General features: G+C 42.7%; 1 protein-coding gene and 1 pseudogene across 1 annotated transcript; both read right to left on the minus strand.

The window, feature by feature from the left end:
* Positions 1–14,691, minus strand: part of LOC101110411 (protein shisa-2 homolog) — an 81,895-nt pseudogene extending 67,204 nt beyond the window's left edge.
* Positions 14,692–15,692: 1,001 nt separating this feature from the next.
* On the minus strand, positions 15,693–16,563 carry LOC101102787 (small ribosomal subunit protein eS4, X isoform-like). Its single transcript, XM_012107246.3, has one exon. It carries the CDS (start codon positions 16,538–16,540, stop codon positions 15,749–15,751), a length of 792 nt encoding a protein of 263 aa, XP_011962636.2. The 5' UTR covers positions 16,541–16,563; the 3' UTR covers positions 15,693–15,748.
* Positions 16,564–22,862: the final 6,299 nt, after the last annotated feature.

Below are 22,862 nucleotides of genomic sequence, written 5' to 3' on the forward strand. Positions count from 1 at the left end.
TAAAGTACTTGGCAATGCCTGCAGATTCTCAAGCAGATTATAAACGTGAGGTAATGTTCTCTACAATTTAGGGACCACCCAAGTTCATGTGGTTGCTGGGAGAAGCTGCAAGATTCCAAAGTGCTTTTAGCAGTAAGTATAGTTAGGTCTGTTTTCATTCCTCTCAGCTCTCATCTTCCATGAATGTAGTACATATCTATTAGGCAGACCAGTTGATTACTCAGCCACTCCACTTCCCAATCAGACTGAGTAGAAGAGTGTACCAATTGCTTTGACCCAGAGCTAGGTGTACCCTCTCATCTCAGTGTCTGCCTTATTGCCACCCACCTCCAGGCATCAGACAATGCAAGAGAGAGGGAGGCAGAGGGAATATGTAGGTAATGTGACTCCTTTACTATATGCAACCAACTGGCAGATACTTGGCTGTTGGCCATTCAAATCCTAGAGTCCATCTGCCAACAGGATTGCCTTTACCCCTCCTGGGCTCACAGATGTATACAGGATGGCAATTAGCTCAAGCCATGGCTAAACAATGTCATTCCAGCTATTTTCCACAAAAATATTCACACCCCGTGCCAGGACGAATAACCAACTAATAACCCAGTGTCATTGGTGGTTCACGTATACACTGCATATGAAACCAGCTTATATGAGTGTTATATTCTCATGAAGTACTTTGCCTCATGTTATTCTGCATTTCTCCTCATAACAACCTGGGAGGCAGTGGGTAAGATAGGTGCTACTCTCTCCTCTTTCAAAATGATGAGGCTAAGACATAGAATGTTATTGTTCCAAGTAATACAGCTGTAGCACAGGGAACTATATTCAATACCTTGTGATAAACCATAATGGAGGAGAATATGAAAAAGAATATATATCTGTAAAAGTGAGTCACTTGCTGTACAGCAGAAATTCACACATCATGCAAATCAACTATACTTCAATACATTTTTTTAAAGTAATACAGCTGGTCAGTGAGAGGCCCAGGCCTAGAACTCAGGCTTCCTGACTCCCAGTGCTCTCTCTAGGTGCTAGGTGTCAACAGAAAGGGAGTTGTGGTCAGTATAGGTAAGAGAGACAGAGGAGCTCTTAGAATGGCTTCATCAGCACCCCGTCACACTGGCCCACCCACATGCAGCACTGACAAAGGAAGATGTCTGAGCTTTTCAATGCAAAGACTGACTGTCCCACTGAATGCAAAGAGAAGTGCTCCATGTTAACAAGCATATTCTCTTGCAGCCACCAAAAAACACTGAGCTTAACCCAGCATCTCCTTCTCCCTGGAAACTCAGCTTTGGAATTTCACCAGCCTGATCTCCAGAATCACACTGTGTAACCCTACAACATGGCTATGAACTCACCCAATTCCTCAGCTTCATGGCTTCTTTTCAGGAACAAGGAGGGGAAAGCTTGCCGCCCTGCAAAGAGAACACCTTGGACCATTCATCAGCACTCATGGCAAAAAAAAAAAAAAAAAAAAAAAAACCTCAAAGATAAACGGGGCTGCCCTTAAACAAGTTGTATTCTACCCAATTTTGCCCTGGTCTGTATCTCTCATGAGCCCATCAATTTCTCAGAAAGCTATTTTTATTGTTTTTATATAATGACTATGCCTGCAGGACTATGAACTTCTGCACTGGAGAAGAGCCACAAATAAGGCAGAGTCATGGTTTTCACCCACAAACACGGCAAGTCATTTCATACTCCCTGGCCCTACTAATTACTGAAAATAATTATGCAACAGTGAGAGCTTTCTCCCTCATTGTGTTTGAACTGATCATAATAGAAAGCCCTCAGGCAAATTAGAACTCTAGCAACTGCTTTGTTCAGAGTGGGAGAGAACAGTAAACTGGGAGGAGGAGGGCACAGGAGTAGAGCCAAGGAGAACTGGAGTGATTTAGGTTCATGCAGGAAATTTCTCATCTCAGAGTCAATTTCCTTGTGTCTCTTCCCGTATTTTAAGTGCAAAACAAGAATAATAGCTCAAGTGTGTCCCAGTTGAACCATAGGCTCTCCCTGAACTGGAATAGGTAGCTCTTCGGTCAGGTCAATGAAGCGATTTTCTTGGCAGAGAGAGATCACTGGCTTCTGTGGCAATTCCCAGTCAGGGCTCCCAGAACTCGTCAGTGGCAACCAGTGAATCCAAGATACTGTAAGGGAGGGGCTGCTCCAGCCTCTACAGCACCCAACTCCCTGCAAATGCTCATGGTCAGTTTCATCCCTGGCACCTATGTTCCATCCCTTGATTGCTTTTTTCTGATTTTTATAAGTAAAATGTATACAGAGACATGCACAGGTCTTAAGTGTACCATTCAAAGTTGTTATTCAGTTGCTAAGTAGTGTCTGACTCTTTGCAACCCTACGGACTGCAGCACGACAGGCTTCCCTGTCCTTCACCAATCTCCCGGAGTTTGCTCAAACTCTTTTCCATTAAGTCAGTGACGCCATCCAACCATCTCATCCTCTTGTCCCCTTCTCCTTCTGCCCTCAATCTTTTCCAGCATCAGGGTCTTTTCCAATGAGTCGGCTCTTCCGATCAGGTGCCCAAAGTATTGGAGTTTCAGCTTCAGCATCAGTCCTTCTGATGAATACTCAGGGTTGATTTCCTTTAGGATTGACTGGTTTGATCTCTTTGCTGTCCAAGGGACTCTCAAGAGTCTTCTCCAGCCCCACAGTTTGAAAGTTATCAATTCTTCGTCACTCAGCCTTCTTTATGATCCAACTCTCACATCCATACATGACTACTGGAAAAACCATTTTTGACTATATAGACCCTTGTCAGCAAAGTGACGTCTCTGCTTTTTCATACACTGTCTAGATTTGTCATAGCTTTTCCTCTAAGAAGTAAGCATCTTTTAATTTCATGGCTACAATCACTGTCTGCAGTGATTTTGGAGCCTTTTCCCCTTCTATTTGCCATAAAGTGATGGGACAGGATGCAGTGATCTGGTTTTTGAATGTTGAGTTTCAAGCCAGCTTTTTCACTCTCTTCTTTAATCCTCATTAAGAGGTGCTTTAGTTCCTCTTCACCTTCTGCCAGTAGAGTGGTATCATCAACCTATCTCAGGTTGTTGATATTTCTCCCGGCAATCTTGATTCCAGCTTGTGACTAACCCAGTCCAGCATTTCTCATGATGTACTCTGAATATAAGTTAATATAAGTTAAATAAACACAGTGACAATATACAGCCTTGACATACTCCTTTCCCAATTTGGAACCAGTCTGTTGTTCCATGTAAGGTTTTAATTGTTGCTTCTTGACCCACATACAGCTTTCTCAGGAGACAGGTAAAGTGGTCTGGTATTCTCATCATTTTAAGAGTTTCCCACAGTTTGTTGTGATCCACACAGTCAAAGGTCTTAGTGTAGTCAATGAAGCAGAAGTAGATTTTTTTTTTCTAGAATTCTCTTACTTTCTCTATGATCCAACAAAAGTTGGCAATTTCATTTCTGATTCCTCTGCCCTTTCTAAACCCAGCTGGACATCTGGAAGTTCTTGATTCATGCACTGCTGAAGCCTAGCTTGAAGGATTTTGAATATAACCTTAATAGCATGTGAAATTAGCACAATTGTTTTGTAATTTTAACATTCTTTGGCATTGCTCTTCTTTGGGATTGGAATGAAAATTGACTTTTCCAGTCCTGTGGCCACTGCTGAGTTTTCCAAATTTGCTGACATATTGAGTGGACCACAATAACAGCATCATCTTTGGGGATTTTAAATACCTCAGCTGGAATTGCATCACCTCCACTAGCCTCGTTTGTAACAATGCTTCTTAAGGCCCACTTGACTTCACACTCCAGGATGTCTGGCTCTAGGTGAGTGACCACACCACTGTGGTTTTCTGGGTCATATATACACAGAACTTTTTTGTATAGTTCTGTGTATTCTTGCCACCTCCTAATCTCTTCTGCTTCTGTTAGGCCCTTACCATTTCTGTCCTTTATAATGCCCATCCTTGTATGAAGCATTCCCTTGATATTTCTAATTTTCTTGAAGATACCTCTAGTCTGTCCCATTCTATCATTTTCCTCTACTTCTTTGCATTGTTCATTTAAGAAGGCTTTCTTATCTCTCCTTGCTATTCTCTGGAACTCTGCATTCAGATGGGTATATTTTTCCTTTTATCATTTGCCTTTCACTTCTCTTCTTTTCTCAGCTATATGTAAGGCCTCCTCAGACAACCACTTTACCGTCTTGCATTTTTTTTCTTGGGGATGCTTTTGGTCATTGGGCTTCCCAGGTGGCGCTAGTGGTAAAGAACCTGCCTGCCAATGCAGGAGATGTAAGAGACGCGCTTCAATCCCTGGGTCAGGAACATCCCCTGGAGGAGGAAATGGCAACCCACTCTAGTATTCTTGCCTGGAGAATACCATGGACAGAGGGAATCCATAGGGTCACAAGGAGTCAGACACGACTGAAGCGATGTAACATGCACACATGGTTTTTGTCATTCAGTTCAGTTCAGTTCAGTCACTCGGTTGTGTCCAACTCTGCGACCCCATGAATCGCAGCATGCCAGGCCTCCCTGTCCATCACCATCTCCCGGAGTTCACTCAGACTCACGTCCATCGAGTCAGTGATGCCATCCAGCCATCTCATCCTCTGGCTTCCCCTTCTCCTCCTGCCCCCAATCCCTCCCAGCATCAGGGTCTTTTCCAATGAGTCAACACTTTACATGAGGTGGCCAAAGTACTGGAGTTTCAGCTTTAGCATCATTCCTTCCAAAGAAATCCCAGGGTTGATCTCCTTCAGAATGGACTGGTTGGATCTCCTTGCAGTCCAAGGGACTCTCAAGAGTCTTCTCCAACACCACAATTCAAAAGCATCAATTCTTCAGCGCTCAGCCTTCTTCACAGTCCAACTCTCACATCCATACATGACCACAGGAAAAACCATAGCCTTGACTAGACGGACCTTTGTTGGCAAAGTAATGTCTCTGCTTTTCAATATGCTATCTAGGTTGGTCATAACTTTTCTTCCAAGGAGTAAGCGTCTTTTAACTTCATGGCTGCAGTCACCATCTGCAGTGATTTTGGAGCCCCCCAAAATAAAGTCTGACACTGTTTCCACTGTTTCCCCATCTATTTGCCATGAAGTGATGGGACCAGATGCCATGATCTTCGTTTTCTGAATGTTGAGCTTTAAGCCAACTCTTTCACTCTCCTCTTTCACTTTCATCAAGAGGCTTTTAGTTCTTCTTCACTTTCTGCCATAAGGGTGGTGTCATCTGCATATCTGAGGTTATTGATATTTCTCCCGGCAATCTTGATTCCAGCTTGTGATTCTTCCAGCCCAGCATTTCTCATAATGTACTCTGCATAGAAGTGAAATAAGCAGGGTGACAATATACAGCCTTGATGTACTCCTTTTCCTATTTGGAACCAGTCTGTTGTTCCCTGTCCAGTTCTAACTGTTGCTTCCTGACCTGCATATAGGTTTCTCAAAAGGCAGGTCAGGTGGTCTGTATTCCCATCTCTTTAAGAATTTTCCACAGTTTCTTGTGATCCACACAGTCAAAGGCTTTGGCATAGTCAATAAAGCAGAAATAGATGTTTTTCTGGAACTCTCTTGCTTTTTCAATGATCCAGCAGATGTTGGCAATTTGGGTCATTACCTCCTGCAAAATATGAACTTTCATCCATAGTTCTTCAGGTACTCTGTCTACCAGATCTAGTCCCTTGAATCTATTCATCACCTCCACAGTATGATCATTAGGAATTTGATATAGGTCATACCTGAATGGCCTAGTGGTTTCTCCTACTTTCTTCAATTTAAGTCTGAATGTGGCAATAAGGAGCTCATGATTTGAGCCACAGTCAGCTCCAGGTCTCGTTTTTTTCTGACTATACAGAGCTTCTCCAACTTCAGCTACAAAGAATATAATCAATCTGATTTTGGTATTGACCATCTGGTGATGTCCATGTATACAGTCATCTCCTGTGTTGTTGGAAAAGGTTGTTTGCTATGACAATGCATTCTCTTGGCAAAACTGTTAACCTTTGCCCTACTTCATTTTTTACTCCAAAGCCAGACTTGCCTGTTACTCCATCTCTTGACTTCCTACTTTTTCATTCCAATCCCCTATGATGAAAAGGACATCATTTTTGGTGTTAGTTCTAGAAGGTCTTGTATGTCTTCACAGAACTTGTCAACTTTAGCTTCTTCAGCATTAGTGGTTAGAGCATAGGTTTGAATTATTATGATGTTGAATGGTTTGCCTTGGAAACAAACCAAGATTATTCTGTTATTTTTGAGATTGCATCCAAGTACTGCATTTTGGAATCTTTTGTTGACTATGAGGGCTACTCCATTTCTCCTAAGGGATTCTTCCCCACAGTGGTAGACATAACGACCACCTGAATTAAATTTATCCATTCATATCCACTTTAGTTTGTTGATTCCTAAGATGCTGATGTTCAATCTAGCCATCTCCTGCTTGACCAGGTCCTTGATTCATGAAACTAACATTCCAGGTTCCTATGCAATATTGTTCTTTACAACACTGAACTTGACTTTCACCAACAGGCACATCCACAACTGAGTGCTGTTTCCACTTTGGCCCAGTCTCTTCATTCTTTCTGAAACTACTAGCAATTGCCCTCTCCTCTTCCTCAGTAGCATATGGGACACCTTCTGACCTGTGGGGTTTCATCTTCTGGTGTCATATCTTTTGCCTTTTCATACTGTTCATGAGTTTCTCCAGGCAAGAATACTGGAGTGGGTTGCCATTTACTCCTCCAGTGAACCACGTTTTGTCAGAACTCTTCAGTATGACCCATCCACCCTGAGTGACCTTGTATGGCATGGCCCAGCTTTATTGAGTTACACAAACACCTTCAACAAGGCTGTGATCCCTGAAAGGAACCATTCAATGAGTTTTGATAATGCACACACAAGGATAACCCACATCCCAATCAAGACATAGAATATATCACTCACCCCAGTTCCCTCATTCCTCTTTGTAGTCAGCACACATGCTCATACAAACACATGTGTGCACACCACCCTCAGAGCCCCAGTGGTGTGACTGTTCTCACTACACCCTATTTTAGTACTTCAGTCAGTCAGTTCAGTTGCTGTCATGTTCAACTCTTTGTGACCACATGGACTGCAGCACATCAGGCCTCCCTGTCCATCACCAACTCCCAGAACTTGCTCAAACTCATGTCCATCGAGTTGGTGATCCCATCCAACCATCTCATCTTCTGTTATCCCCTTCTCCTCCCACCTTCAATCTTTCCCAGTATCACAGTCTTTTCCAATGAGTCAGTTCTTCACATCATCGCCAACACATTGGAGCTTCAGCTTCAGCATCGCTCTTCCAATGAATATTCAGGACTGATTTCCTTTAGGATTGACTGGTTTGACCTCCTTGCAGTCCAAGTGACTCTCAAGTGTCTTCTCCAACATCACAGTATTCATGTAATGGAAACATAATACCATATACTCTTTTGGATAAGACTTCTTTCACTTTCATAGATATTCATCTATATATTTATTCACTAAGTAGAATTCTAATACATGACTATACTATAGTTTTTTTAATTCCTTCACCAGCTGATAGACATTTGGGTTGTTTCCAGTTGGAGGTAATAAAACTGGTATAATCCTTCTTTTACAAGTGGAATCAGGCTTCCATTTCATTTCTCTTGGGAAAATGCCTAGGAGTGGGATGACTGGGTCATAGGGTAAAAGTGTGCTTAGTTAAATATGAAACTACCAGATTTTTTTTCCAAAGTGGCATGCCATTTTACCTTCCCATCAAAGACGTGTGAATATTCCAATTGTTTCCATCTTTCTCCACACCTGCCAGTCAGTCTTTTTAAATTTTAGCCATCCCAGTGAATGTACAGTGGTATCCCATGATTTTGGTATGCTTTCCCTAATGACCAATGATGTTTAACACTTTTTCTGGTACTTATCAGCCATTTGTATTTTCTCCCTTTAAGAAGTGTCTGTTGAAACCATTTGCCTATTTTTTTACTGTACTTTCTCATTATTGAGTTATAAGAGTTCTTTATATATTCTGTGTATAAGTTCTTAGTGCTGTGAATATTTTCTCTCAATCTAAGACTTACGTATCCATTTTCTGAATGGTATCATTTGGTGAGAAGTTACAAATTTTTATGATATTTAGTTTATCATATTTTTCTTTTATGATTTTTGTTTTTTGTGTCCTAAGAATATAATCAATTTTAAGTCCTGTTGATGCTCCCTCTTCAGTTGGTCTTGTTTCTGGCCCCTTTTCCGTTTTCTTTCTTTTTTGCAAATAACCAACTCCAAGCCACCATCATCTTTTGTCAAGACTATGAACTCTTCGGAAGCCAAAATGGATCTCACAGTTCCCAACTCTCCACTCCCACCCCTACCAGTCCCTCCTTTGGTCTCCCCTATCCTTGCCACACCCTTGATTCTTCTCTTGCTCTTACACCATATGTTAAGTGCATCAAGAAATCATACAAGCTTTCTTCTCAAACACGTATCACAGTCTACTTGGAGTACAGCAGCAGGTGTTTTTCTAGTCTTCTCTAGAAGAGTGCAAGCTCCTTGAGACAGAGATGCTACCTCACTTACACTCGTGCCAAGAGAAGGCAATTGTTTACATGCTGCAATGTCATGCACCAGAGAGCATCTCTCTCCCATCACAGTGCTCACACGTCTCAAATATCAACATCAGAACTCCTTTGTCTGGGTTCCTGAGTCTATTTCAAATGCCAGCATTCCTGGCATGTCCCACCAAAGTATTAGTGGTGCATCACATCTGCTTCCTTCATGTGAATGCATTAGCCCATAGGGGAGAAGGAGAACACCACCCAAAGAGAAGGACGATGGAAAGAAAGGCCCACAGTACAACTGCATCTTGCCTTTGCCCTGCACATTGCCAACACCCCATGGGTAGCAGAGTGGTCCCCGACTGGCTACACACGGAAATGTTTATACTCAGAATGTACCCATACTATTCCTTTCCTCCACAGATGTTACTCACACCAGAGAACATAAAATAAATTTCTTCAAGACCTTAGAAGAATAATTTTTATAAGAATCTAACCAAGATGATGGAAACTGGTAAAACCTTTCTGAAAAGCAATTTGGCTCTCGGCATCATAAGCCTTTGACCCAGCAATTCCCCATTTGGAAATCAATCCTCTGTGGGGAAACAAAATCCAGAAAAATAATTCTACATAATGATACACATTTATAATGGTCAACAAAATGGACGACCGACCTGTCCAACAATAGTGGGTTGGGTAACAGATATAAGGGAATACTAAGCAGTCAATGAAAGTTGTACTTTCAAGGAATATTTAATGACCTGGGGAAATGCTCATGATATAATTAAAGTGGATAAACTAAATGCAAAACTACAAATGCAGTATGTGTATATTTTTGATGGTGTTTATTGTGTAAACAATTTGTCTATTGTGCCTAGAACAGTGGCTGCCATGTAATAGTGCTTGGTTCAATAAATAATCATTAAATGGATAAATGTCATATATATATAATATGTGATAGTCAATCTAGTCAAACTCAAAAACATAGTCCATCTATGTTTTTTTCCAGTAGTCATGTATGGATGTGAGAGTTGGACTATAAAGAAAGTTGAGCCCCAAAGAATTGATGCTTTTGAACTGTGGTATTAGAGAAGACTCTTGAGAGTCCTGTGGTCTGCAAGGAAATCAAGCCAGTTCATCCTAAAGGAAATCAATCCTGAATATTCATTGGAAGGACTGATGCTGAAGCTGAAACTCCAATACTTTGGCCACCTGATGCAAAGAGCTGACTCATTGGAAAAGTCCCTGATGCTGGGAAAGATTGAAGGCAGGAGGAGAAGGGGATGACAGAGGATGAGATGGTTGGATGGCCTCATCGACTTGATGGACATGAGTTTGAGCAAGCTCTGGGAGTTGGTGATGGACAGGAAGCCTGGTGTGCTGCAGTCCATGCAGTCACAAAGAGTTGGACACCATTGAGCGGCTGAACTGAACTGAACTGAATGTAACATTATATAACACGGTCTTTGAATGATTAAAATATTTGAGTGTTCACAATGTATCACACTCTACACAGAAAGCTTTACATGGTATGTGCATGCATGTGTGCTAAGTCGCTTCAGTCGTGTCCAATTCTGTGCAACCCTATGGACTGTAGCCTGCCAGGCTCCTCTGTCCATGGGATTCTCCAAGTAAGAATACTGGAGTGGGTTGTCATGCCCTCCTCCAGGGGATCTTCCCCACCCAGGGATTGAACCCACGTCTCTTATGTCTATCTACATTGGCAGGCGGATTCTTTACCACTAGCGCCACCTGGGAAACCCTTTACATGTTGTACACACCACATTTCATTCTTACCACAATCCTTGTGAGACAGTTACTGGCACTGTATCAATTTTTACAGAAAAGGAAGTTGAAAGTCTGAAAGGGTAAATAATTGTATCAAAGGACACTCAGTTACTAAATGGCAGAGCTAGGATTCCCACCCAGGCAGTCTGATTTCACAGCCTAAGCTCTGTAACAATACAGTAACACCATGCAGATTCAGCATTTATAGGGAAAAAAAGACAAGGAGAGAAAAACACCAGTATGTTACCAGTACCTTATCTCTGGCTGACAGGGTAAAAAGGAATTGGTACATTCTGCTTTTGTTTTTCTTTATTTTCCAAATTCCCTATAATAATTCAGTTCAGTTCAGTTCAGTTCAGTCACTCAGTCATGTTCGACTCTTTGTGACCCCCATGGACTGCAGCACGCCAGGCTTCCCTGTCCATCACCAACTCTCGGAGCTTACTCAAACTCACATCCATTGAGTCGGTGGTGCCATCCAACCATAATTATGCATTGCTTTTTTACTCGGATTTTTTTTTTTTAATCAAGAATTTACCCAGGAACTTTGAAGTTCTCAGCACTCACATTCAGCCCTTGGACCCAACTCCACTCTCACATCTTGGGGCAGATCCACTTCCCTGCAGTCCTAACCTAGCACTGTGCTCTCACCTCCCTTGCCAAATCTACCTGATTTCCAGTTGTAAGTGTAAACAATGCTTCCTGACAGAGGCTGGAGTTAGCTGTGTCCCTCTGCAGTCCCTAGTATCCAGCTTTCTGGCTTCCCTTGGTCTAATCCCTTGTTCTGCTTTGGCCCCAGGTTCTCTGCCTCCTAGCAAACCATCCCCCACAATCCCTTACCCCTATCTTTCTCTCACAGAGCCTATAGGCCCAGTATGGCATTATGGCAACAGCGACTACCACAGCTGGCGGCAGAGGGGGATGGGCTGTGTACAGAGTCCTTGCAGCATGCAGGATCCAGGGACAAGCCACAACAGCACTCTCTTTCCTCTGTGACATCTTCACTTCCCTCTTCAATTACAGACCCCAAGCTGATCACACCACGTTAATAAGGCCCTGATCAATGCTAAGGAGTTATTTTATGATTCCTGCAGGTTGTATTCCTATTATTATTACACACCACAGCATCACATTAGCTTTCAAAAAACAAACCAGCATTGATCTGCTGACTCACTCTATGGTCTCCTATGACGCCCAGATCTTTCCATTATGTTTGCATCTCCAGGCAAAGAGAGAATTGATTTCCTCTCCAGCCCTCCATAAGAAGTTCCTGTTCATTCACCACTCCCAATCTTCCCCCCACCCTCCCATCCTCTGGACCAAAATTGGAGAAATGCAGAAAGCAACAAAACCCTCAGGTCTATTTGTTAAAGCCCTGAAAAGCAACAACCAAAAAGACAAAAGCATTACAAGAAGTAAACTAAAGGCTTTTTGCCTAATTTCCCCAGATCTCTCCAATTTTTGATTTGAAAACTTTATAACCAAAATTATACTTTATTTTTTATGCTATAAGTCAATACAATGGAGTAGTTAAGAGCTGAAGTTATGGAGTCAGAGAGATCTAGACTTAAAAGCCAGTTCCCAAATCTCCTAGCTGTATGATCTTGAACAAACCACTTTGCCTCTTGAGACCTCAGTTTTACCACCTGCAAAATGGGAGTAATTATAGTACAGTCAGGCTTCCCTGGTGGCTCAGCAGTAAAGAATCTGCCTGCAATGCAAGGGACTAGGGTTTGATCCCTGGGTCAGGAAGATCCCCTGGATGAGGACATGGCTGCCCACTCCAGTATTCTGGCCTGGGAAATCCCATAGACAGAGGAGACTAGTGGGCTACAGTTCATAAGCTTGCAAAGAGTCAGACATGACTAAAGGGACTGAGCATACATGAATACTACAGTGAGCTCTGCAATAATGTGATGTATCACAGTTTTACATGTTAGATGGTTAAGAGATACATAAAAACTATAATAAAGGTAGCACTTTAAAAAGACTTGATTTGTAACAACAACAACAAAAAAAGACCTGACTTGTGGAGGCAGCTGTTAAGAGGGTTGCAGCTTTTGAGTTCTTACGCCATGGTGGAGGGAGGGTGATATGAAATCAGACAGAAATTTGTCAAGCAGATGTGGGCAAGTGTGGCTCGTATCACACATGGTGAACTGACAGAGCTGGTGGACGTTTGGATCGTGTATGTGTGTGTGTGTGTTCATGCATGCACAAGTGCACTCATATTCCTGCATGCACATGCTTTGTGTACTACTCTGTGGCTCAGTTCAGCTACATGCAGTTTCCTGTGTTCACTAAGACTTTCTCATGGAGAGATTGTACACAAGCATACATGAAGTTCATGTTATGCTCAAACTGGTCCCTAAAAATCAATCCCATTAGAACAAATTCACATTTCTCAAAAGAAGATTTTATAGCAGAACTGACTGTACCAATCTCCTCGGCTTGGGAAGATTACATGAAATAATGCCTTTAGCAAAAAGCCTAGTACCTGGTAAGCTTCCAGTAAATGATAGCTGCAGATAGCCAAAGCAACACTAGTAGCTCAACCACTGTAGCCCTACAGTGCCTGCAGGTAGAACCCGGAACCACTTCAATGTGGGTTTTCCTTCACAAATCTGATGAGAGGCAACAAAAGTCCAGTAAAGCTCATCTCAGTTTGGATTCATCTTTTGCCACACCCTACTTGCTAACCAAGTGCCTGTAACACTTGCAATTAATTCTGGAACACCTTTTATGGCCCTACAGTACCAAACCATGGCTAAGCAGTGTAGAATTTACAGAAGAGCCACAACAGCCCAACAGCCTAAAAGAGTTTCCACTGGGGACTTCCCTGGTGGTCCAGTGGCTAAGTTTCCACGTTCCCAATGCAGGGGACCTGGGTTCAATCCCTGGTCAGGGAACTAGACCAAACATGCCACAACTAAAGATCCTCCAAGCCTCAACAAAGATCAAAGATCCTGAGTGCAGCAACTAAGACCTGGTGCAGCCAAATAAACACACAATACATTTTTTTTAAAAGGGTTTCCTCTGATGATCAGTGGGAAGAGTGAGGTGTAAGGGGAGCCAGGGTGGTCTGGTTGAAGGGCCTCTGATAAGCAATAGACTCTGTTGGTTCTGGAGAGGGCAGTGACATAATCAGAGCCATTGTCTAGAGCAGATGTCAGCAAATTTTGTTCATAAGAGGCCAGATTATAAATTTTTAGACTTTGCAGGCCATATGAGTTTTGTTATAACTAATCAAATCTGCTACTGCAGCATGAAAAGAGCCATAGACAAAACATCCATGAATGAACATGGCTGGGTTCCAATAAAACTTTCCTCATTAAAACAAAACAGGCAGATAGAACAAGATGGAGGAGGAGTAGGAGGATGCGGAATACATCTTTCTCCACAGATACATCAGGAATACACCTTCAGACACAGAAGTGCATGCAGAACACCAGCTGAGAGCACACAGGAGTACCTGACCAGTGGAGAAGAATATACAGAACCACACAAAAACTCAGTAGGATGAAGGAAGTAGGGGGCAAAACAGGAGTACTAGTAGGACTGGACCTGCCCTTGGTGGGTGGGGAAACTGAAGCAGGGGTCTAATTCCCACCTCAGGGCAATTGTATGGGTCAGAGGAGAAACATTTAAGGCTGAGAGTGAAGCAGCTGATCTGTCACAGCCTAAATGGAATGAGAATCAGACAATTTGCCACAGCCATACGTACCCTGGACAGAGACACAGGTCCCCGGGAAGGTGCAGTGGCTAGGAGCTGGAGTTCAGGGATTGTGGAGCAATCCCAGGGTGAGGGCTGCTGTTGACTGCTGGGAGATGGACTGAGGGGATGTGAGGGAGGAGATTGTGGTGGGAAATGCCTATGGGGGAAAGTCAGGCAGCCATGGAAGTAAGGTGATGCTGCTGAGTCATGCATAGCGGGTGGAGCCATCACCATAGCCTCTCTCTCCCCACACATCAGCACTGGCAGCTGAACAATAGAGAGGCTGGCCTATCAACCGCCTGTTGTGTGGAACAACAGAGTAGGACCCCACCCAGGGTGCTCCCTTTTGGTGCCTGATGCACCAAACAACAGAGTAGGACCCCAGGCAAGGGAGCCCTCAAAGTGCCTGGACAGGCGGAGCAACGCAGAAAGACTAGCCAAAGAGGCCTTATGATCGCCAGCTACCAGAGGCTTGAGAAAAGGCTCTGATAGGGCCATAACTCCTGTGGCTGACACAGTCCATGTCCCTGCATACTTAATACCTCCAGGGTCCCCACGACCCAAACAGCTGCACCACCTTCACACTCAACCCTCACCAGGGCAAAGCTGCCACGAGGGGAAAAGTCTTGCATCTATGCACATGTGGTTGCTTTGGTCATGTCCAACTATTTGCGACCCTGTAGACTATAGCCTGCCAGGTTTATCTGCCAGAGGGGTTCTCCAGGCAAGAATGCTGGAGTGGGATACCATACCCTTCTAGAGCACTGTATTTCCTAGCCACCAACTCCTCTGAGTACCTGGTGCTGCCAGGGCACCTGTGACCCAAGCAACTGCACCACCTCTACCCCTGGCACTCACTGGGGCAGACCCAAGTCCTCTAGGGCAGCCTCAGGAACAAGCCCCAGTGGATGACCCACATGCAGAGGTGGAAATAAAATCACAATTGAAACCCAGGGCAGTGTGGCTAAGGAAGAGGACCCAAAACCTTCCCACCAGCTGTACAAGCTGCAGATTAAATCCACACAATAAACTAGGCAGACTCTGTGTCTATGGAATACATGAAAGGACATTGGGACCTCCCACAAAAGAAAATGCACTAGTTCTGACAGTTGTGGACATTGGAGGCAAGAACACACAGGAGTAGGACCAGATTAGAGTCCGAGCTGCCCCTAGAGCAGGTCCAGAGATGAGCACAGCATTGGAGGGCATCCTAGGGAGGTGAGGTGGACTGTGACTCCCAGCGAGGGAAAGGACACTGACAGCAGAGACTCAAGAAAAACATTTATTATTCTTATATTCGACTTGTTCTGTAGTTACTTTTGGATTATTTTTTTTCATTTTGGTTTCTTTTTTTCCTCTCCCCCACCCCCACTCCAGTCTGTTGTAGTTGTCTAGTCATTGATTTTATTAGCACTATGAAATCTATTTAAGCTTTTTTTAAATCACGCTTTTTATTTCTGTTATAAACTTCTGCCTCTATGTTGGCCTTCCACAGTTCTGTAGAGTTTTCCTTAAATTTTTAAATTTTTTAAACATTAATTTTTCTACATTTATTCCTTTGTTTGCTTTTCCTACTATTCTTTTCCCCCTTGCAGTTAATTTTTACAATATATAAAACTTCTTTTGTTTTTACTTGGTATTATCTTTAATTTACAAAGACTTTTCCAATCACATCACATAGAGATCATTTTATTCACTGCTCTGTTTGGCTGCCAATCTCTTATCTCTCTCCTCAGCAATGGTAAGGCGAATACCCTTTCCACGGGGAAGAGAGATCCATGGTTTGTTGCCTTTGTCAATAACAAAAATGTTAGAGAGCCACGTGGCAAAGCTGTTGCCATTTGCATCTTTCACATGAACTAAATCAAAAGAACCTGGATGTCTCTCCCGGTTTGTAATCACACCAATTCTTCCCAGGTTAGCACCTCCAGTCACCATGCACAGGTTACCAGTGTCAAATTTGATGAAATCAGTAATCTTGCCAGTCTCCAAGTCAATCTGAATGGTGTCATTCACCTTGATGAGGGGATCAGGGTAATGGATGGTACGAGCATCATGGGTTACCAGATGAGGGATTCCTTTTGTCCCCACAAATATCTTTCTTACTTTGCACAATTTATACTTGGCCTCCTCAGGTGTAATATGATGAACAGCAAAGCGACCCTTGGTGTCACAGATCAAACGAAAATTCTCTCCAGTCTTATCAATGCTGATGACATCCATAAAACCAGCAGGGTAGGTTATATCTGTGTGGACTTTGCCATTGATTTTAATGAAACACTGCATGCAAATCTTCTTTACTTCATCTCCAGTTAGGGCATACGTAAGTCTATTCCTTAGGAAAATGATTAGTGGGAGACATTCCCTTAGCTTGCGGGGACCGGTAGATGGAAGAGGGGCAAACACACCAGTCAGTTTATCCAGCATCCAATGTTTTGGAGCTGCTACGTGTTTCAGGTGCTTCTTGGGACCCTGAGCCATGGCTGAGCTAGGCACAAAAAGAGATATAAAACTTTATCTATCTCTATTTAACTTTGCATTTCTATTCTTTCTTTCCTTTCTTTTTCCTCACCATATTTGTTAGTTTTGTTTTCATTGCTTTATTCCCCAGTTGGTACCTCGCTTTAGTTTTGTTTTCCAGTTTGTGCTTTAGTTAGTTTTGTTCTTAACTGGTGGATATCATTTTTGGGTTCCTCTGTTTGCTGGGTCAACCTATTGTACTTTATTTTTGTTGGACTGTTTTGATTTTGCTTATGGGTGTATATGTATGTGTGTATATTCCATTATTTTAATTATTATTTGCCTGGTTTTGTAATTGCCATTTGTCTGGGGTTTGTCTTTGGTTTCTCATTTTAGGGTATCTGTTTCAATCTCATTTAATGCCATAACAAACCACCTGTGGAATCTACATTCCTGGCCAGACATCAAGCCCTGAGCCTTTGGAATGGGAGCACTTACTCCAAGACCCTAGACTACCAAAGAAATCCTAACCCTAGGGAGTATTAAATAGTGAGAAGTCCCAGAATGGCAACCACTTGTATACAAGACCCGGCATCACCCAACTACCAGTAGCACTCTGTGCAGGATGCATCATCCAAACAACAAAAGTGAAAGTCGCTCAGTCATGCCCAACTCTTTGAGACCCCATGTTGCAAAGTTCCACAGCTCATGGAATTCTCCAGGCCAGAATACTGGAGTGGGTAGCTGTTCCCTTCTCCAGGGCATCTTCCCAACCCAGGGACTGAACCCAAGTCTCCCGCATTGCAGACAGATTCCTTACCAGCTGAGCCACCATGGAAGGCCTCCAAGCAACAAACAAGACAAAAATACAATCCAGTCAGCAGCCAGGATTACCATCTCATTCAGCCCTGCCTATCAGAGGGAAAAAAACCTCACTTCCTCCCACCAGAGGGACAAGTCACACCCTACACGAAGCTTACACAAACCACTGGACCAAACTTATGAAGGCAGAAACTAAAAGAAAGAATTTAACCTTGAAGACTGGAAAAAGGAGACCTCAAACACAATAAGTTAAAAAAATAATGAAAAGGCAGAGAAATACTGCACAAATGAAGGAACAAACTAGAAACACACAAGTCCAAATAAATGAAGAGGAAATAAGCAAACTACCTGAAAAAGAATTCAGAATAATGATAGTAAAGGTGATCCAGAACCTAGAAAATAAAATGGAGAAAATGCAAGAAGACCCAGAAGAATTAAAGAATAAACATACAGAGACAAACAACACAATTACTGAAATTAAATTAAAAGCACTGAGAAGGAAATGGCAACCCACTCCAGTACTCTTGCCTGGAAAATCCCATGGACGGAGGAGTGTAGTAGGCTACAGTCCATGGGGTCGCAAAGAGTCGGACACGGCTGAGTGACTTCAGTTTTTTTTTTTTCAGTCAGAAGGAATTAATAGCAGAATACCTGAAACAGAAGAACGGATCAGTGAGCTGGAAGATAAAATGGTGGAAATAACTGCTGAAGAGTAGAATAAAATAAAGAGAATGAAAAGAACTTAGGATAGCCTCAGAGATCTCTAAGAAAATGTTAAACACACCAACACTTGAGTTATAGGGGTCCCAGAAGAAGAAGAGAAAAAGAAAGGGTATGAGGAAATTGTTGAAGAGATTATAGTTGAAAATTTCCCCACCATGGAAAAGAAAATAGTCAATCAACTCCAAGAGGTGCAGAGAGTCCCATACAGGATAAATCCAAGGAGAAACAAGCCAAGACACACACTAATCAAACTATCAAAGATTAAACACAAAAAAGAATATTAAAAGCAGCAAGGGAAAAGCAGCAAATAACATATAAGGGAAACCCCCATACATTTAACAGCTGATCTTCCAGCAGAAACTCTGCAGGCCAGAAGGGAATGGCAGGATATATTTAAAGTACTGAAAGGGAAAAATCTACAACCAAGATTACTCTACCTGGCAAGAATCTCATTCAAAATTGATGGAGAGATTAAAAAGCTTTACAGACAAGCAAAAGTTAAGAGAATTCAGTACCACCAAACCAGCTTTACAACAAATGTTAACGGGACTTATATAGTCAGGAAATACAAGAGAAGAAAAAGATCTACAAAAACAAACCCCAGAGGCAATCCTAAGATGGCAGAGGAAAAGGACGGGGAGACCACTTTCTCCCCCACAAATTCATCGAAAGAACATTTGAACACTGAGAAAATACCACAAAATAACTTCTGAATGTGGCGGAGGACACCAGGCACCCAGAAAGGCAGCCCATTGTCTTCAAAAGGAGGTAGGACAAAATATAACAGATAAAAAGAGAGACAAAAGAGTTAGGGATGGAGGCCCATCCTGGGGAGGGAGTCTTAGAAGTTTCCAAACACCAGGAGACCCTCTCACCGGCGGGTCTGTGGGGAGTTTTGGAATCTCAGAGGGCAACATAATCGGGAAAATATAAATAAAATAAATAAACAACAGTAAAATAAATACTAATAAAATAAATAATACCCACAGATTAGGGGGTCTAACTACAACTCCCAGAGGACAAGTAGCTCAGACGCTCCTGTCCTCCATCAGCAAGCGGCGGCTGAACAGGGAGGCACAGGCTGCACTGCTTAGGGTAAGTACCGGGCCTGAACGCCCTGAGGGCAATCTGAGGGAGCTAACATGAGATAGCAAACCAAACTGCGGGAGAGCCAGAGAGGAAAAAAAAATAAATAAAAGGATAAAGGAGAGAGAATTTTCCCGTGAAAAGCTCTAACCTAAGGCACTGCCGGGACCGCTCACAGAACAAAAGCCTGAGAGAATACCAGAGGAGAGCTAGCCAGCTGCAGACCAGCCCATCCCCCGCCAGAGGCAGGGAGGCAGGCAGGTGACAGCCAGAGCCAGAAGGAAAGGGGCAATCTCAGCCTCAGAGACGGCATCCCCAATCAAACTGCAAGCAGGCTCTCAGTCACTAACCAAGTCTTCCTGGGATCCATCAGGAGGGCCCCAGCCAGAGATCAGCACCCCAGAAGAGACACAAGGCACACCTAAGATGCAGCTGCGCACCCAGGAAACCAAGCAGCTCGGACCAGGGAGGTGATAAGACACACCGCATCTGGGGAATGTGCACTTGCCAAGCACCTGGTCGCCTGAGCTGCTCAGACCTAGGAAGGGCACAAAACATGGGCACAAAACGCAGGCCCAACTGAGTCTGTGCCTTGTGGAGTACCCAAGAACCTGAACCTGAGCGACGTAGATCTTGGAAGTCCATGCAACTCAGAGCATGCCCCAGAAAGTTCCCCAGCAGAGCAACCTGAAGCCTAAGCAGTGTAGACGGGGAAAGCACACATGCCGTGAGCAGGGGCAAACCCAGTGTGACCCAGACATTGCGAGCACTCCCCACACACACCAGTGACATTTGTTTGCAGTGTTCCTCCCTTCCTGCAGCACAATTGAACAAATGAGCCTAAATAAATGACTGCCTTCGCCCCCTTGTGTCAGGGCGGAAGTTAGATACTGAAGAGACTTGCAAGCAGAGGAAGCCAAAATAAACCAAGAAGAGGGAATGGCTCTGGAAGTGACAGGTGCAACAGATTAAAACCCTGTAGTTAACACTGACTACATTGGAAGGGACCTACAGACTTTAAGAAGTATAAGGTGAAACATGGAACTATCTGAAACTGAACTGACCACACACTGCCCTCAACAGCTCCAGAGAAATTACTAGATGTATTTTACTATTATCATTTTTAATTTATTTTAAAGTTTTTTTATTAATCCTTTAAATTTCATTTTTAAATCCTACTTTTAACTTGAGGAAAAAAAGACCCTATTTTTAAAGCAAATTTCATATTCCTTTATTATCACTTTTGCGATTTTGTTTTGTTTTTTTTTTTAATATCGGATTTTTGAGAGTCTAACCTCTACTCTGACTTTTAATCTTAGCTGTTTGGTAATTGTTACCAATTTTGAACTTTTAAGAATCAAATCTTCAGTACTCATTTTTACTTAGGGGTGTGATTACTGGCTTGATTGCTCTCTTCCCTTTTGACTCTCCTTTTTCTCCCCAAGGTCACTTCTATCTCGTCCCTGCCCCTTATCTTCTCTACTTAACTCTGTGAATCTCTTTAGGTGTTCCAGGCTGTGGAGAAAACTTAGGGAACTGATCACAGGCTAGATTGGTCTCTCTCCTTTTGACTCCCCTTCCTCTCCTCCTGGTCACCTCTATCTCCTTCCTCCCTCTTCTCTTCTCTGTGGAAATCTGTGAACCTCTCTGAGTGTTCCAGACTGAGGAGAGCAAATAGGGAATTGATTACTGGCTGGCTTGCTCTTGTTGCTTTTGATTCCCTCTCTTCTCCTCCTGGTCACCTCTATCTCCCACCTCCCTCTTCTCTTCTTCATGTAACTCTGTGAACCTCTCTGGGTGTCCCTCACTGTGGAGAAGCTTTTCACCATTAACCTAGATGTTTTGTCATCACTACTGTATAGATGGAAAAGTCTTGAGTCTACTATAAGAATAAGACAGAAAGACAGAGGCAAGAGGCCTAAATCCAAAAGTTGAGAACACCAGAAATCTCCTGACTCTAGGGACCATTAATCAACAAAAACTCATCCAAAAGCCTCTATACCTACACTGAAACCAAGCTCCATCCAAGAGCCAACAAGTTTCAGAGCAAGACATACCTAGCTAATTCTCCAACAAAGCAGGAACATAACCCTGAGCACAAAAATACAGGCAGCCAAAAGTCACACCAAACCCATAGACACCTCAAAACTCACTTCTGGACACCTCACTGCACTCCAGAGAGAAGAGATCCAGCTCCACCCACCAGAACCCCAACACAAGCCTCCCTAACCAGAAAACCTTGACAAGCCACTCCCCTAACCCCACCCACAGGGGAGAAACTCCACAATAAAGAGGAACCACAAACTTTCAGCATACAGAAAGGTCACCCCAAACACAGCAACCTAAACAAGAAGAAAAGGCAGAGAAATATTCAGCAGGTAAAGGAACATGATAAAAGCCCACAAAACCAAATAAAAGAGGAGGAGATAGGGAGTCTACCTGAAAAGAATTCAGAATAATGGTAGTAAAACTAATCCAAAATTTTGAAAACAAAATTGAGTTACAGATAAATAGTCTGGAGACAAGGATTGAGATGATGCAAGAAAAGTTTAACAAGGACATAGAAGAAATTTAAAAAGAGTCAATCAATAATGAATAATGCAATAGCTGAGATCAAAAGCACTCTGGAGGGAACCAATAGTAGAATAACTGAGGCAGAAGATAGGATAAGTGAGGTGGAAGATAGAATGGTAGCAATAAATGAAGCAGAGAGCAAAAAAGAAAAAAGAATTAAAAGAAATCAGGACAACCTCAGAGACCTCTGGGACAATGTCAAACAGCCCAACATTCGAATCATAGGAGTCCCAGAAGAAGACAAAAAGAAAGGACATGAGAAAATACTTGAGGAGACAATAGTGGGAAAATTCCCTAAAATGGGGAAGGAAATAGCCACCCAAATCCAAGAAACCCAGACAGTCCCAAACAGGATAAACCCAAGGCGAAACACCCCAAGACACATATTAAGCAAATTAACAAAGATCAAACACAAAGAACAAATATTAAAAGCAGCAATAGAAACCAACAATTAACCCACAAGGGTATCCCATAAGGATAACAGCTGATCTTTCAACAGAAACTCTTCAAGCCAGAAGGGAATGGCAGGACATACTTAAAGTGATGAAAGAGAAAAACCTACAACCCAGATTACTGTACCCAGCAAGGATCTCATTCAAATATGAAGGAGAAATCAAAAGCTTTACAGACAAACAAAAGCTGAGAGAAGTCAGCGCCACCAAACCAGCTCTCCAACAAATGCTAAAGGATCTTCTCTAGACAGGAAACACAGAAAAGGTGTATAAACTCAAACCCAAAACAACAAAGTAAATGGCAATGGGATCATACTTATCATTACCTTAAATGTAAATGGGTTGAATGCCCCAACCAAAAGACAAAGACTGGCTGAATGGATACAAAAACAAGACCCCTATATATACTGTCTACAAGAGACCCACCTCAAACCTAGGGACACATACAGACCAAAAGTGAAGGGCTGGAAAAGATATTTCATGCAAATGGAGACCAAGAGAAAGCAGGAGCAGCAATACTCATATCAGATAAAATAGACTTTGAAAAAAAGGCCATGAAAAGAGACAAACAAGGATCAATCCAAGAAGAAGATATAATAATTATAAATATATACACACCCAACATAGGAGCACCGCAAATATAAGGCAAATGCTAACAAATATGAAAGGGGAAATTAACAATAACA

This window comes from Ovis aries, chromosome X (assembly GCF_016772045.2).
Source record: "Ovis aries strain OAR_USU_Benz2616 breed Rambouillet chromosome X, ARS-UI_Ramb_v3.0, whole genome shotgun sequence".
NCBI classification, from domain to species: domain Eukaryota; kingdom Metazoa; phylum Chordata; class Mammalia; order Artiodactyla; family Bovidae; genus Ovis; species Ovis aries.

What these genes read in the sequence shown, in the direction of transcription:
- LOC101102787 (XM_012107246.3), bottom strand. Translation starts at nt 16,540, where the DNA reads ATGGCTCAGGGTCCCAAGAAGCACCTGAAACACGTAGCAGCTCCAAAA.